This window comes from Lissotriton vulgaris, chromosome 1_2 (genome assembly GCF_964263255.1).
Source record: "Lissotriton vulgaris chromosome 1_2, aLisVul1.2, whole genome shotgun sequence".
Lineage (NCBI taxonomy): Eukaryota > Metazoa > Chordata > Amphibia > Caudata > Salamandridae > Lissotriton > Lissotriton vulgaris.
In genome coordinates this window covers 323,820,284-323,834,701 of record NC_141686.1, presented here as the reverse complement: position 1 = coordinate 323,834,701, position 14,418 = coordinate 323,820,284, and the positions used below count along the sequence as shown (strand labels likewise).

The 14,418-nt window shown below is 48.7% G+C and overlaps 1 protein-coding gene across 12 annotated transcripts in view; it reads right to left on the bottom strand.

Annotated features, from left to right (window-relative positions):
* CTNND1 (catenin delta 1) overlaps positions 1-14,418 on the bottom strand; it is a 246,753-nt gene that overhangs the window by 32,773 nt on the left and 199,562 nt on the right. For 6 of the 12 annotated variants that reach the window (XM_086953392.1, XM_086953384.1, XM_086953382.1 and 3 more), the window contains 3 exons: positions 12,880-12,897; positions 9,410-9,478; positions 6,387-6,514 (listed from right to left, as the gene is read on the bottom strand). In XM_086953392.1, the coding sequence (XP_086809518.1) occupies positions 6,387-6,514; positions 9,410-9,478; positions 12,880-12,897 (215 nt within the window). The remainder of the gene's footprint in view (positions 1-6,386; positions 6,515-9,409; positions 9,479-12,879; positions 12,898-14,418) is intronic. The other 6 variants (XM_086953393.1, XM_086953387.1, XM_086953394.1 and 3 more) reach the window with 1 other exon arrangement.

Genomic DNA, 14,418 nt, shown 5'->3' with positions numbered 1-14,418 from the left:
AGCACCTCGCCCAGGACGTGCATTGTTGCAGGCCCAGGAGAGCGGGGGCTCTCTACCCAGGGGTCCAGCAACATGTCTGCTGTGTGGCAGCCTCTCAGACAAGACGTGGATTGTAGGTTAGGTTTCAGGGGGAATCTCCAAGATGCCCTCTGTAGTACATTTTACATTTAATCCCACACTGGCATCAGTGTGGATTTAATGTGCTGAGAGGTTTGCTATCAGTCAGTGTTCAGTGTAGCCATTATGGTGCGGTGGAGTTAGTTTCCTACACCTCCTCGCTGCCAAGGCATGGAACTCCCTCTACCTCCGGCAGACCATCAATCCCCAAGTTCCTGAAGAACCTCAAGACCTCGCTCTCCGATGAACTCCGTAATATTCTGAGAGTTGCGCGCCCCCACCTCCCCCCTCAGCGCCTTGAAACCCCTTCGAGCGAGTAGCTATGCTCTATAAACCCCTGATTGATTGTCTGCTGGCCGTGTCCTGAGCAGTTTACAAAATTAGTTGGCGATATTTTTGGCCCCTGTGAGGAGTCCTTTTGCCCTCTTTTGGAACTCATCTGGAAGGTGCTGCTTCAGACCTTCCACTTCCACCCAATGGTTGCTGGCAGTATCTGAGGAGAGCGTTGTAATTTGCAATTCTCCCTTGCGTTGGTGCCTTCAGTTCCATCTTCCTACTCACTAGGTCCTTCCTCTTGCTTTCTGTCTCTGGAGGTGGCCTTGCCGATGTGTGGGCATTGTTCCTTTTTATGGCTGTGGCTATGATGGAGTCTGTCAGTACGTTCCCCTTGATGGACTGGAGGTCTTGGGTGGAATGCTACTTTGCACCATCAGAGGAGTAACCGCCCTAGCTGTGGCAGATTCCTTGAAGGAATCTTTGCCCTGGTCTCGAATGATGGAAAGCATGGGCAAATGTAGGTTTGCCTTCTATGATACTCCCTCTATTCCTCTAGCTGGACTCCATTTGTGTCTGCGGCCCTCTCAATGAGTCTACTGTACATAGACATGAGGGAGTCAAACGTCTTCTGTAGCAGCAGCACTGCAATTTTAGCCTCAAGTCAGTATTTTTCTTTCAACTTCGAGAGTGCTCTGTGTCTGGTGTCGTCGAGGGCCTCTTTTTGGGGGCAATCAGCTGTGTATCCTTTACCTCCTTGGCACTTTCCTTTGGCATCTGAACACCTTGTGTCTGTGCCAACATTCGCTCATTTGAGTTTCGACGCTGAGGTGGCCTTTGCTACCTTTTTTGCATCCTTCACCACTTTCCTTGAGGCTTCTGTTCTTTCGATGTAAACATTCCTTTGGCATCCGATTCTCCTTCCTGTGCCAGTTTGGCGTCTTCGACTGTTTCTTCATTGTTGCTGGAGAGAACAAGGTCCTTCAGGGCTCCTTGTGATTTCTGGGTGCCGGCCATGGCATGATGTGCAAGACATGTGTTCTCCAGCAACGGTGTTCTCCCAGACTGTCTGGATCGAGGGGCCCTCTCCTCCGAGGCTTAGATGTTCCTTCTGGCCTATGGTGATATTCCATGCTTTTCCGTGCTCTTTTCTTTCTCCTCCCTGCAGATCTTTGAAGTTTCTTCGGAGCCCTACGGTGTACTTCCAGACCTAACAGCGGGATAAGAATCTGAAAGATGGTGGCGACGCTCAGGAACTTCCGGGGTACGGTCTGACAAGGGATGGACTTACCAACGAATGGAGGTTGACTACACCCCCACCCCCCCTCTCCCTCCCCCACCCAAAAAAAACAAGGACGAACCACGATTCCAGACCCAACCACTAGATGGCAGGATAGAGGCATATCATGTGAATCCAGAAACTGATTCACGATACAAAACGTGTATGTTACATTGGCTATACCCAATTGGAATAGGCTAACTTACTCACAAGTCCCTAGTATATGGTACCCAGGGCTTGTAAGTTAGAGGGTCACACCAGAGACTGCAGCAGTGGTTGTGCCACCCTGGGGGTCACAAAAAGTAAAACAACTCTGTCCACCACTGCAGATTACAAGAACAGTTTCGAATTGCTGGAAGCATATTTCATGGGCAGAACATGTACTTTACATGTTCTGGCAGTAAAAATGTAAAATTGTTTTTACAGAGGAAAGACTTGGTCGCTCCATTGGCGAGTGCAGCGTTACTCGCGACCCCTCAGCAGGGCTAACTCCTAAACAGTGCAACCAAAGTTGGGACTCCAATGTATCAAACAACTCGTTCTATCAAGCTCAACTTGATTCTCACGTCGAAATGAATGTTGCAGGGTGCAAGTTTTACAACGTTGCCACTTTGCAGCCTTCAATATCCTAATCACTTAAATGGTTCTATAAGGAGGTTGAACATGAGGCAGGTTTCTGCCCTCCTAGGGAGACGCGATGACTTCGCCCAGGAAAGGAGACGATAGGGGGCTTGCTCTGGAGAGAGGAGTTACCTTCCTCCTGCAGGAAGCCAAAAGTCGAGCTTCAAAGCTGAAATGGGAAGGCAGACTAGCTGGCACCCGGGTAGGAGAGGGGAAGCCTGTTGTCAAACCTTTTTTTAGGGCATGTAGCCCGCTTAGTAGCCACACCTAAGGGTTGGGCAAAGGAGCTCTACATGCCAAGAGAGGGGTTCTGCCTTGTACGGAGTGGGCAGAATGGTGCATCTCGGGATAGCCCGATGCCACACTTCACAGCGAATGGTCATCAGGAGGGAGTAAACCTGGTAGCCCACTGGCTACTGACCACATCTACCCTAAGGGCACTTTCGGAATATAAATACAGCATCCTTGGCACCCAGAACTCCGATCTCGACTGGAAGAAGGACTGCCCTGCTGCACCGTGGAACCAGCATGGACTTCAACTTCTAAACCTGGTGACTAGCAAAGAAGTGAGAGGACTGTGGCTGCTGCGTTCTGCAGGTGGAAAACTAATCTCCGTAGCCCGCCAAAGCAGAGAGACTCATCTAGAAGGTGCGGAGTCTGATTTGTTGGTTGAACTGTTTAAAGCACAGGCTCACAACACCTGAGAAGCCTGCTGGGGCAAGTTGGTAGCCAGAATCTTCAGACCGCTGACAACCTCAGGTGTGCAGAACCACTGACCAAGAAACATGTTCAAACTTGCACACAAGGTCGTTCAGCCTAGGAGAGTCAGAATGCAGTTTGGTCACTGAAGAGCTGTCAGCCAGTACCAGGAACTTTTGTGTTGACGTGGTTTCCCATGGAGGTGGTCCTGAAGCAAAGGATGCACGATGCTGAAGATGATTAACGATGTTGTGGATGCGATGTGGTCGGCAGGTGTTTTCCTGTGGTTACTCCACGAAGGGGGATGCAGTCCTTGTCACACCTCAAGTACTCAGTGCTGGCAGAAGTCCAGTGGACACTGCTCTACCAGTTGCCCAGTATTTCAGTCAAAACGAAACCATTCCCTAGACGACAACTCCTCTTCCGGAGGTCCCAGCTGCACTAAGACAACACTTCCGGTGTTGAGTGAACTCTGGTGCAACTCGGTGCATCGGGTCCTGGTACCTGGAGCTGCACAGCAGCGGTTGGCACTGGGTTGAAGACTTTGTGCTACCAACTTGCCCCAAAAGGCTTCTCAGGTGTTGTGTCTCTGTGCTGTTAACCGGAAACTAGCTCGCCAACCCTTTGAGTCTCTTGGCTCCAGAGACGACAACTCCTTAAGCAGGGCACAGCAGACATTCCCTCTCCTTTCTTAGAGAATCAGGTTCAGCCTGTACAGTCTATGCCGTGCAGCTTCTTTGCTGGTTCCTTGGTGCAGCAGGGCAGTCCATCATTCCTTCTACCAGTCCAATCAAGATCAGAGTTCTGGGTGCCCTACTTATGGCTCAGAAAATGCCCTCCGGGCAGGATTCGGTCGGTAGCCAATGGACTACCAGGCTCCCCCTCCCACCTAATGACTACTACCTGCAAAGTGGGGCACCTGGGCCTCTCTGGTTGCACCATTATGCCCACTTCCAATATGACAGGATCCCTCTCTCGGTGTGGGGAGCTCCCTAGGCCAACCCAGAGGTGTGGTTACCAGGGGGGCTACATGACAATGGAAAACCAGTTTGGCGACTGGCTTGTCCTCTCTTTTCCCAAGTGTCAGCCTGTCTGCCCGAACAAAGGAGCAGCCAGTCTCCTAAGTGTTACCCGTTTGACCGTCTAATGTACCTTGTTTGAAGCTTGCCTTTTGGGCCAACACCTGTGTGGGTTCCTGCGGGAGGGAGGCAACACCGACTTCCAGAGCAGGCACCTATTGTATCCTTTTCTGGGAGTCATTAGCACATCTCCCCAGGAGGACAAAGCAGTCTTGGCAGCAGGATCGCATGTGCAACCAGTATGTGCACAGAGGACTGAAGGTAACAGTGTTAACTTTGCCAAAGTTGCACACTGCAACTTGTTACATTAACTTCGGACTGAAAACCAAGTTAGGTTAATGTAACTAGTTGTTTGATACCTTGAAGCCCCACGGTCGCACCACTCGGGAGTTGGCAGAGCTGAGCGCTCAGCGTGTAACTCTGAACTTGCAATTTGGTGACCAAGCTTTTCTGAAGTAAAAACATCAAGTCTGCGTTCTATCTGCCAAAACATGTAAGGTTACATGTTCTTCCCGTGGATTATAGTGCACCCTGCCTTAGAGCCCGGTAGGCATGCTATAGGGGGTGACTTACAGATAGATCTAGATTCTCTTAAACCTGAGAACCACCGGCCGATATCACTTCTTCCATGGCCGATGAAAGTAGCGGAGGCACTTGTGAATAGAGTCCTCTCCCGATCACCTTTTGCGTGCAAATATCCTAGATCCCACGCAGAATGGCTTCCGCGCTGATCACAGCACGGAGACAGCCCTTCTTTACATGGCGGAACATCTGCGCCTGGGGCTAGATTTGGGTCAAACGGCGGCGCTTGTTTTATTAGATCTTAGCGCCGACTTTGACACCATCTCTCATAAAATCCTTCTCCAGCGCCTGGAAGAAGCTGGCATTTCTGGGACCGCCCTCCAGTGGTTCCGTTCTTTTCTTGCCGACCGTTCTTTTTGCGTAGCCATTCCACCCTATCAGTCCAAAGTCCACCCACTGGACCAGGGAGTCCCCCAGGGATCCTCGCTGAGCCCCACGCTATTTAATCTGTACGTGAGGCCGCTGGCTGATGTCGTCAAGAGGTGGGGCATGACTATGGTCTCATATGCTGACGACACTCAGATGGCGGTCACGCTCAGCGGGGACTCTGATTTGGATGCCCCTAGGTTCCACAATGGGCTGAGAGCGCTCGCCAGCTGGATGAATTCCAACTATCTCCAGCTGAACGCAAAAAAAACTGAGATTATGATCATCGGCAAGAAACAGGAGCTCTGGGGTGACAAATGGTGGCCTCCGGAATTAGGGCCTACTCCGACTACGGTAACGGAGACAAAAAATCTCGGTGTTTGGTTTGATCCTGCTCTTAGTTTTGTTTCCCATACCAAGAGAGTGGCCGCCAGTTGTTTTGGCATTCTGCGAGGACTAAGACCTGCACTGAAATTTTTTGATGCCTCTACTAGGCAGCTGGTGTTGCAGGCAACGGTGATCTCTCGGCTTGACTATGCCAGCTCTCTTTTAGTGGGGGTGAACCAAGCGGAAATTACACGTTTGCAACGTATCCAGAACGCAGCAGCCAGAGCTGTGGTTGGCTTGCCCAGGTTCTGTCCCGTTGCCAATACCCTACGTTCCCTCCACTGGCTCCCAGTCAAGCGGAGGATCCTATTTAAAGTGCTTTGCCTCTCCTACAAAATGCTCAAGGGCCTTGCTGCCCCGATTCTCTCGAATCTTTTGACACCCTATGTCCCTGCTCGCCCCTTGAGATCTTTAGGCCAGGACTTGGCAATAGTCCCTCGGTTTAAGCTTAGCCGAGTGGGAGGCCGCTCCTTCCGAGTTCGGGCCGCGGCTTTGTGGAACTCTCTACCTTTAGAGATACGGGCGTCAGGTAATCTTTTCTTTTTTCGCAGGGCCATCAAGACTTTGTTATTTCCCTGAGACTGTTTGCTTTTAGTCTATTGTCTGGTTGTTGTGTTGTGTAGGATACCTTGTCAGGCGCCAGGACGCTCCTTCGCTGGAGCAGCTGTGCGCTGAATAAATAGTCCTAACATAACATAACATATACCGGGGGAAAGTCTGGCTGTGCCATTGCTTCAAATGGCAAAGTAGGGACAGCAGTAAAAACTGCTCTTCCAGCTTGCAAATGGTAGGCAGGGAGTCTCATTCCACTCGTGTCCGACCTAAGGTGGTGCAACCAGTGCTGCCATCCCTGGGGGTGACCATATAACTTGCATGCCCTGGGTCCCATTTATTAGGCACTTCCACCTTACAACACCCAGGTTACTCACACTCCCACACATTGGGCCAGTCTCTCCCCTCCTCCAGCCACCAGCAATACTCACCGTCCAGCGGCCCGCACAGAGGTTCTGAAGGGCTCCCGCTGAGGCCTCCAGAATGGCAGGGGTCTTGCTCTCCTTTATGAGGGAAACGTAGACGCGGACCACCTCCGGCTGGAAGAGCAGCTCATAGCCTGCAGAGGAGAAAGATCAGGTGGTGATCAATTGGGAGCAAGAATTATCAGGAGCTGACAAATCTGGGGAAGGAGTCTATTTTATCAGAGAAAATGTGATCAGACTGGGTGAAAGAATAGATGAGAGGCAAAAGAGGGCAGCGCATTACACAAGGATACAACCCCCAACCCAGCCCCCACCCCACAAACTCTTCCAAGCCAGTGGCTTTCTTTAAATAAAAAAAAAAAGAGCGAATCCAGCAACAGGAGTCACAGGGAACGGAAACCGATGTCAGGGAAGAGCCAGTACCAGTATAATGGAGCGTGAGGATCAGTCCTAGCTGACGCCTTGCATTCACATGTCAGGTGCACAATTCTAGAAAGTAACTGAAGTCACCATAACTGATAAGAGCACCCGTTGCTCATTTTTATGATGCTCGATCTTCCCTAGAATGAACGCATTTTATCACAGGACAATAATCAGCTACGGTATCAGATTAAAGACTGTCTGCAAAAGATCTGGTTTTGATGGTCAAAGATCAGATATGGTTCGAAGAGTGCCGCAAAATTCCAACATCCCGTTTCTTCCACTGTGGAGGCTCGTGTCCAAGATGGAAGGTTGAAGACCTGTTCCACTCTCCAGAATCTAACCATCAAACTTGAATGCGTTTTGCAATCTAGTGAGGACCTTCTGGAATCCGTTAGCACTGCAACAGATGAGACACTGCTGCAAGCCATAGTTTCAGGAAGCAAGTCCTTAAAAGATAGCATTTGTTAGAAGTGTTGGCGGGCTCTTTGTTAGTGCAATGAGAGAGCGAGTCCCCACAAGAGGGAGATCAGTGCAGGCAGTACTTGCCAAAAAAAGGAGACATGTCGGGCTGTCAGTCAATAATGCGTAATGACCACAATAGGGAGGTGATCCAGTCCCAACAGAAAGATGCCCCAAGCAAGCCATGAGCCACCCAAAATGGTGCCCCCGGGAGAGGTCAACAATGTAGGCAAACAGGTTTCCAAACCACATGCTAGAGACTGCGGTCAGTCAACCACTCATTCTTGAAGCCACCAGATGGACACGTTCAGTCTCAAGCCGCAACGATCCAGTGCCCGTGTTGAAAGGCAAGTGATTCAGCAGATGGTCCTATTGTGTTGTAGAGGAACACCAGACCGGTCACAGATAAGTGGAATAAATGGCTATAAACAAGGAAGATTAATCTGAATGTTGCCGAGAAGCACCTGGTCTGCTCTACATCGGAATCCATGGTCTTAACTAAGCCCAGCGCGACCCAAGCTAATCAATGGCAGTCAACCACAGCAGAAGGGCCGGAGAACTGACAAAACCTACTACGGGGACTAATAAAGTTGGCATTTCATTCCTGTTCCACTGTGTCTACTTGGGTACAGTAGGCTCCCGGATGGACTGCTCCTTCAGAAGAAAATCAAGGCGGATGGCTCTGGGACTGGGAACCTTATCTGTCCAGTCAGGAAAAGCCAGGAAAAGTCAATGTTCAGCATTTAAGACAACAGCAATGTGTTTTCTGCACACACTGCAAGCACTTCTAACTGGTTCAATTAAGAGCCGAGCTGTAGAACAGGAGAACCAACAGGACAGGAATGGAGCAGTGGTCCTGACACCTTACAATGCGGAGTTCTCTTCAGGATACATGGCCGTTGGCTCAACCAAAGACCAGCGCTCTTCAGGATACATGGCCCTGGCTCAACCCAAGACCAGCGCTCTTCATGATACATGGTCCTGGCTCACACCAACACCAGCTTTGTAAACCAAGCCGCTCCTATTCGGACTCCTTGTGTGCCTAATGTCCAAATTTACAACAGTAAATAAGCCATTTAATGGATGATTAGCAACTTACCAGCCTCCGAATGCGAGGAAATGCTACAGTGCAATAAATGCATCAAATAAAACCTTCGCCCACACAGTCCTCTGTTCAGAAACCTCAATTTTTTTGATATTTGCCCTGGTCAGGTTTTCACCCCAGCAGAACATACTCAATGTGTCGAAGCAGAGTCCCAGTCCAGGTACTGGAGGACCAAACCCTTAAAATCAAGGTCTCGGATGCGGACGTATCCATGGCATGGAGGCAGAGTAGATATACCCCCGCTTAGACTCCTGCAAGCCTCTGAGTATCAAACAGGCAAAATCAGTCACATTAATAAACCATAAACGCAGAATGTGAAAATATATATCGTACATTGAACTAGGAGGTGATTTTTTATTTTTTTTAAACCTTTACTGGCACAATTCTGGTCACCACATGCCAGTAGAAGAAGGAACAAACGCATGGGATATAATAATAATAACCCGGTATTTGTAAAGCGTGAACTAATCATCCCTAAGGGTCTCAAGGTGCTAGGGCCTGTCGGGGAGATTAAGTGAGCTATTGCCCAGAGCCACAGGGTGCTGGGCTGAGCTGCCGCCAGGAATCGAACTGTGAGACCTGTGCTCTGGAGTCGGCCACCCTGGCCACTACGCAACACCTCTCCCAGAAGACACATAAAGGGGACAGAGGGAGCCCTATTGCCACCTTCACTATTAGCTCCAGTCAGTTGTGCTTGGGTATGTGCCCGCCGAGTTACACCACTTGTGAGATGGAGAGCCCTAGCTACTACAGTGCACGCGGAGTTGGAGCTACAGCTGCTGTGAAATGTACAGTTAATATTAATTTTGTACAGGAGAAAACAACGAGCTGCCTTAGAGGCACACGCAGGTACTCCTCGCTTTCCACGTCCAACCGGCAACTGTTCCCTCACTTCAAACCCCCGGTTCTATATGGCCTCTGGTGAGGATAACATTGCATTACACATGTAGTGAGGCACAAGGCAAAGACTGCAAATCATTGAGACACTCAAGTATAACAGAGGATACAAGTCTGATGGACACGACTTCTGGAGCTCAATTACCTCTTGCTGGTGAAGTTCTCTTAGGGAAGTCCACCACATCGGCTGCTGGATCCTCCGCAGGTTTGCTGCCTGAAAGAAAGAACAAAGCATCAGCAACCCTCTGCAGTGCTGCAGGCCCCTCACTCTCCGCAGAGCTCCCTTCCCTTGGCACAGCCTACACTGCTTCTTCACACGCTCCATGGAGTTCGACCCCTCAGACCCTGCACCCCAGGGCTCCTTTGCCCACTCCCTCGCACACCCCAGCTCACAAGGTTAGTCTTCTGAATGCCAGGGGTGGTGGCTGCTGTTAATGCATCAGAGGATGTGGAGGATATGGATGATGTAGAAAGACAACCTCACCGTTCCCTTCTAACCAGCATTAGCTCCACTATTTGTTACTGGTTCTCTCATGTGCATGAGATGAACAAGTTACTTACTTTCGGTTACTGTTTCTGGTGTTTACTCCAGCTAACCATGGGTGGCGTTGTGCAGCTCCAGTATCACTTACAGGGTGGGGCAGGGTGAAAACACGGAGCCGCATGACACCCCCTACCAGCGGGGAGGAGCAATGCTGAAAGAAATCTCCTGGAGGTCTTCACAATCCGAGAAATCAGCAGTTACATCAGAGAAGAAAGTTATGGCTGCCGGGGCAATTACAAAACTCTGGTAATTGCAGAACCCCTTTGCCGGGGGCAATCTGAGTTACACATCTAGAGGCACCCGTTGCACATGCAGATGCCTAGGTAGCTGTTGGAATGAAAGTAGGGTTGCAGTTACCCATTGCCAGATGTCCTGGAGGTCGTAGGGGGGAGTCTGGATTACTCTGGGCAAGAGCCAACTCACAGCTTTTACGTGCTCAGCGGAGTCTTCCTGCATCACCAGGACAAGGAGAAATTCTTATTGTAGGCGTTGCAGCATCACCTCAGAACTGGCTTTGCGACAGAGCCGTTTAATGCAATCGAGGCATGCAGAATCCTGGACTGAAATGTGGGACAAAGGGTGCCTGACCAATCAGTGGCTTGCTTGGGGTACAGCCTCAGGATGGTGGGGAGGGTGGGGGGGGTCAAACTGGGAGAAGAGACTTCTTTGAATGGGCCTCTTACTTGCCAAGGAGGACATAGCGGTTCAAGGTGCTGTCCCAGAAGTACCACCAGCTTATAAATATACCCTTGAACTAATTTTTTCTCATAGTGCGTCTGGAATGCAAGTGGACAGCACAGTAAGCTACGGACAGTCGGCCTGTCCTGCAGGTAAGAACAGGAACTAATCTGGAAAAAGACTGCTTTCAAAGCACTCTATATTCGAAGAAGAATTCCTGGTTCTAGACTCATTCTCCATTATACTAGACTGAGAATTATGGAATACACAAATATTTTTTTTTATAGAGATCTGGTTATGGTATTCATACCATGAGTTAGCGGTCAGAGTGTCATGGATAGGGTGGCCCAGCAGCTGGACAAACAGAACAGTCAGTTCTTTCAAAGATGAACTGATTGTTGCTCAGTCTAGAGCTCTTGCATCTGCAGTGGGCGGTTACGTCCACTAACACCGAAACGAAAGCAGTTCACAAGGCAGCACGGCCATGAAGGAAAATACAACGATGCAGGAGACCAGTTCCAACCGGCAGGGAAGCCAAAGCAGTGTTTCCTCTGCACACTAACAAGGCCTCCGCTGGCATATGCAGGTCAGCTTTGGAGGACAACCCCACAGGCTTAGGATAAACGGAACAAGGCACGCAGTGTGACAGAAATATCCTAAGTGGAGTCTTGTGAGCTAAAAGCCGTAAAGGAGCCCAGCACTGGTGTAGATCTCCAGCTACAACTGCTGGAACAATTACTTCTGAAAACTCAACCATGTAAAGGCAATCAGGAAAGCCACTTTGGCCTAAGCCAGCGTAACTGGAGAACTAAAATAGCACACACTCTTCCATTACAGAAAAAATCTAATTTATATTCCAGGTGGATAACTGTAGACCCCAGTCAGTTGCCATATTTGGCAAAATGCTTAAGAGTTCTGTATTTAATCAACTTCTCAGCTCGTCAAGCATCTAGGCTTATTACATCCTCTGCAAGCTTCTTTTTGCATCTCCGAGATGGTGGTGAAGGCAGTCCTGGGCACGCTATATTACACGGATCAGGATGCACCTTGCGCCCTTGATCCCATTTGGAGCTTTACACAGCATCTAACAATGTGGAACATCGGCTGCAGCGAGGCCACCTGAAGAGCTTGGATCAATGGCAGCGTCTTTATGGCTCCACTGTAGTCTGCTTAACTGGTCATTGCAAGTAACTTTGGATTTCTTTTGGTCAGAAAGTAAGGGCTGAGGAGTGGAGTCATACAGCTCTCTGCTATCCTCACCATCTTGTAATCTGCATGGGTCTGCCAAGGCCTTTGTATTAACTTAGTGCTGCTAAGACCCTCAGGTCACCTTCAAGCATGAGGGGGGGGGGATCCCAGCTAACGACAGGTAATGTGCATGACAGCATATAAAGTGTAGGTTTTGGGACTCTCTAAAGCAACTTCAACTAAACAGGAGCAAAACAAACTCTTCCCCTTCAGAGTTTCACCCTCTTTGAATGCTTCTTGTCCTCCTGTACGTGAGAAGCGCACTCTGCAGTCTGGAACCTGGGGAGTCGCAAGGGACACATTAAACCATGGCTGATCAAGTCAACATGGTGGCGGACGCCAGTCTTTTCCAACTGCCCATTCTAAAGTAGATTATAAAGCTTTCATTGCCTCAAAAAATAAAGCACGAGAATGCCATTTATCTTGACCTAGCTGCTAAGGCATTACACAAGCTTCAGATAGTTCCGAATGCTGCAGCCCGGCTGGTTTTGCATTTGAAAAGATCTGATTTGATCGCACTTGCATTATCCAAGTTCTATTGGCTTCCAGTAAATAGTGTCTTTTTTTAAGTCTTGCCTGGTGCATAAAGTGCTTTTCGATCCACAATCCAACCCCAATTACAAAAGTTCTCCTTTTATAAACTGAAAGGCCATTTACAATAAGAAAAAGCTTTTTTGGTAAAAGTTCCCAGGTTTCGCCAAGCTACTTTCAGAGGACAAACTTTTAGTCACTGATGAGAATCAATTAATTTTTTTCTGCCTCCCAAAACCTCTCGCGACACTACGGTATCTACTTAAAACTAAACTTTTCTGTTCTTTAAATATTTGCCAGTTGTGTTTTGTGTAAAGACATTACTGCTCCAAAAGGTTCTCTGAGCACCAAGATATCTCTGGGTGAATGTAGTGTTTTATGTTCCCTTTTTCTATTTTTCCAGAAGATGGAGGGTATCTTTGGTGAGGGTCATCATGAGGCTAGAGCAATGCGAGGGGAGGAGACATGGACATGGGGATTAGAAACGGGTAGAGAGATGTTGCTAAGGATGAGATGGGTGAAGATTGGGGTTAGAGGGTCCCTGACTGGGCAACAGAAACATAGGGTGAATTTCATTCAAAACATGCATGAATGGAGGCCAGAGACCCACTCACCTTTGGCAAACCACTCGTCTGGAAAAGCAGCCCAAGCAGAGACAGCAGGAGTGTGCAAGAAAGAGGGAAGTTGGGGGAGAGGGGCAAACAGCAGGAAATGGAAGAAAGATGCAAAGTGAAGAAATGAAGTGAAAGAAATAGAGAAGATAACAGAGGCAGACAAGAGGAGGAAGATGATCAAAGGTAGGAGATTGAAAAAAGTAGATGAAAATAATGGAAAGGGACAAAGAAAGGAAGCAGGGAGAAGAGATTGACAAAATAAGAAAAAGTAAGTATCAACCGGGGATGGTCAAAGAAAGGAAAGGATTGAAAAGTAAGGAAGGGAAACAGAAGTAAAGAAAAGAAAGGAAAGGAGGGTGAGGAAAGAAAGATGAGAAAACAAAGATGAGGTAAGCCAGCAGGGGGTGTATAAAAGAACCATCAAAGCGACAGGACCAGAGGGCAGAAGTGGACGATTAGAAGCAGTGAGCATGAGAGGTTGTGCCCAGGCAACAATGGTGATAAGCCACAGCAGGTCAAAGGTCACAGGCCATTGAGAGGAAAGAAAACAACAAGAAAAGAAGAAAAAGTTACTAAATTAGATCAGACAAGCGCAGTCACAGCTTCCTATATAAAAATCAAAAGGACATCTGATGTCACACGAGGCCATAGCTTCCCAGAAGACGATACCATAGCTTACAGCTTTCCACATTGCATCACAAGACGCGAAGGCTCATGCTGGCAAGATAGCTGAGTGAGTTAAATACTTGCTGGTGACATTGGTGAACTGCAAGTTATTATGAGTTTGAATAACAGAAAGGTCCAATCATTCTCCCACCCTTCAGAGGCCAGAAAATGGAGTATTGATGCACTGCTTAATACCAACTTATTATAAAATATCAGAATGCGGCTCACAGGAAACTCGCCTCTGGCTTTTCTCACGAGCAGTTCCTCGTCCCACAGCAAAGAGGAGGGAAGCTGGCGGAGCCAGAGACCAAGACCACCAACTCGCAGGCAATCCGATGTTCAGTGGGGCGTACCAGAGTCATGCACAAAAAGAAAAACCCTTAAGAAAAAGTTAATCTGCCAATCGAGGGGAGGAAGGAGCCACAGCCACACACCTGCTAAACGGAGCATCTCACTAGATGTGGGAGCATCGGTACTCGGGGGATGATGGCCTCTAGGCTTCCAGGATACTGTAAACTTTAAGCTAAGCGGAGTATCTACTGGGCCAAGACTGGTAGAGAACTGTAAACATTGTGCAGCCTCTAGGAAACTGGTCAGAAAGCTAAGCAAGGGATCTAATCAACCCAAAAACTGGCCAAGCACAAAGACCATCATCCAGTGGAGAATGTCAGAAGATGGGCCATAGAGAAGCTATGTTTCAAAAGACAGCGGTCCCAAACAATAGCAAAAATATGACAAAATGAATATAGACCAAAATTGAAATCTATATTGAGTCGGACGAGTGTTTACTCGTCCGACTCAACAGACTCCCATTGCGGTGGAACCTGTTCTCCTTGCCGGTTTCAATCTGTACTCTCAAGACCGGCCATTGAG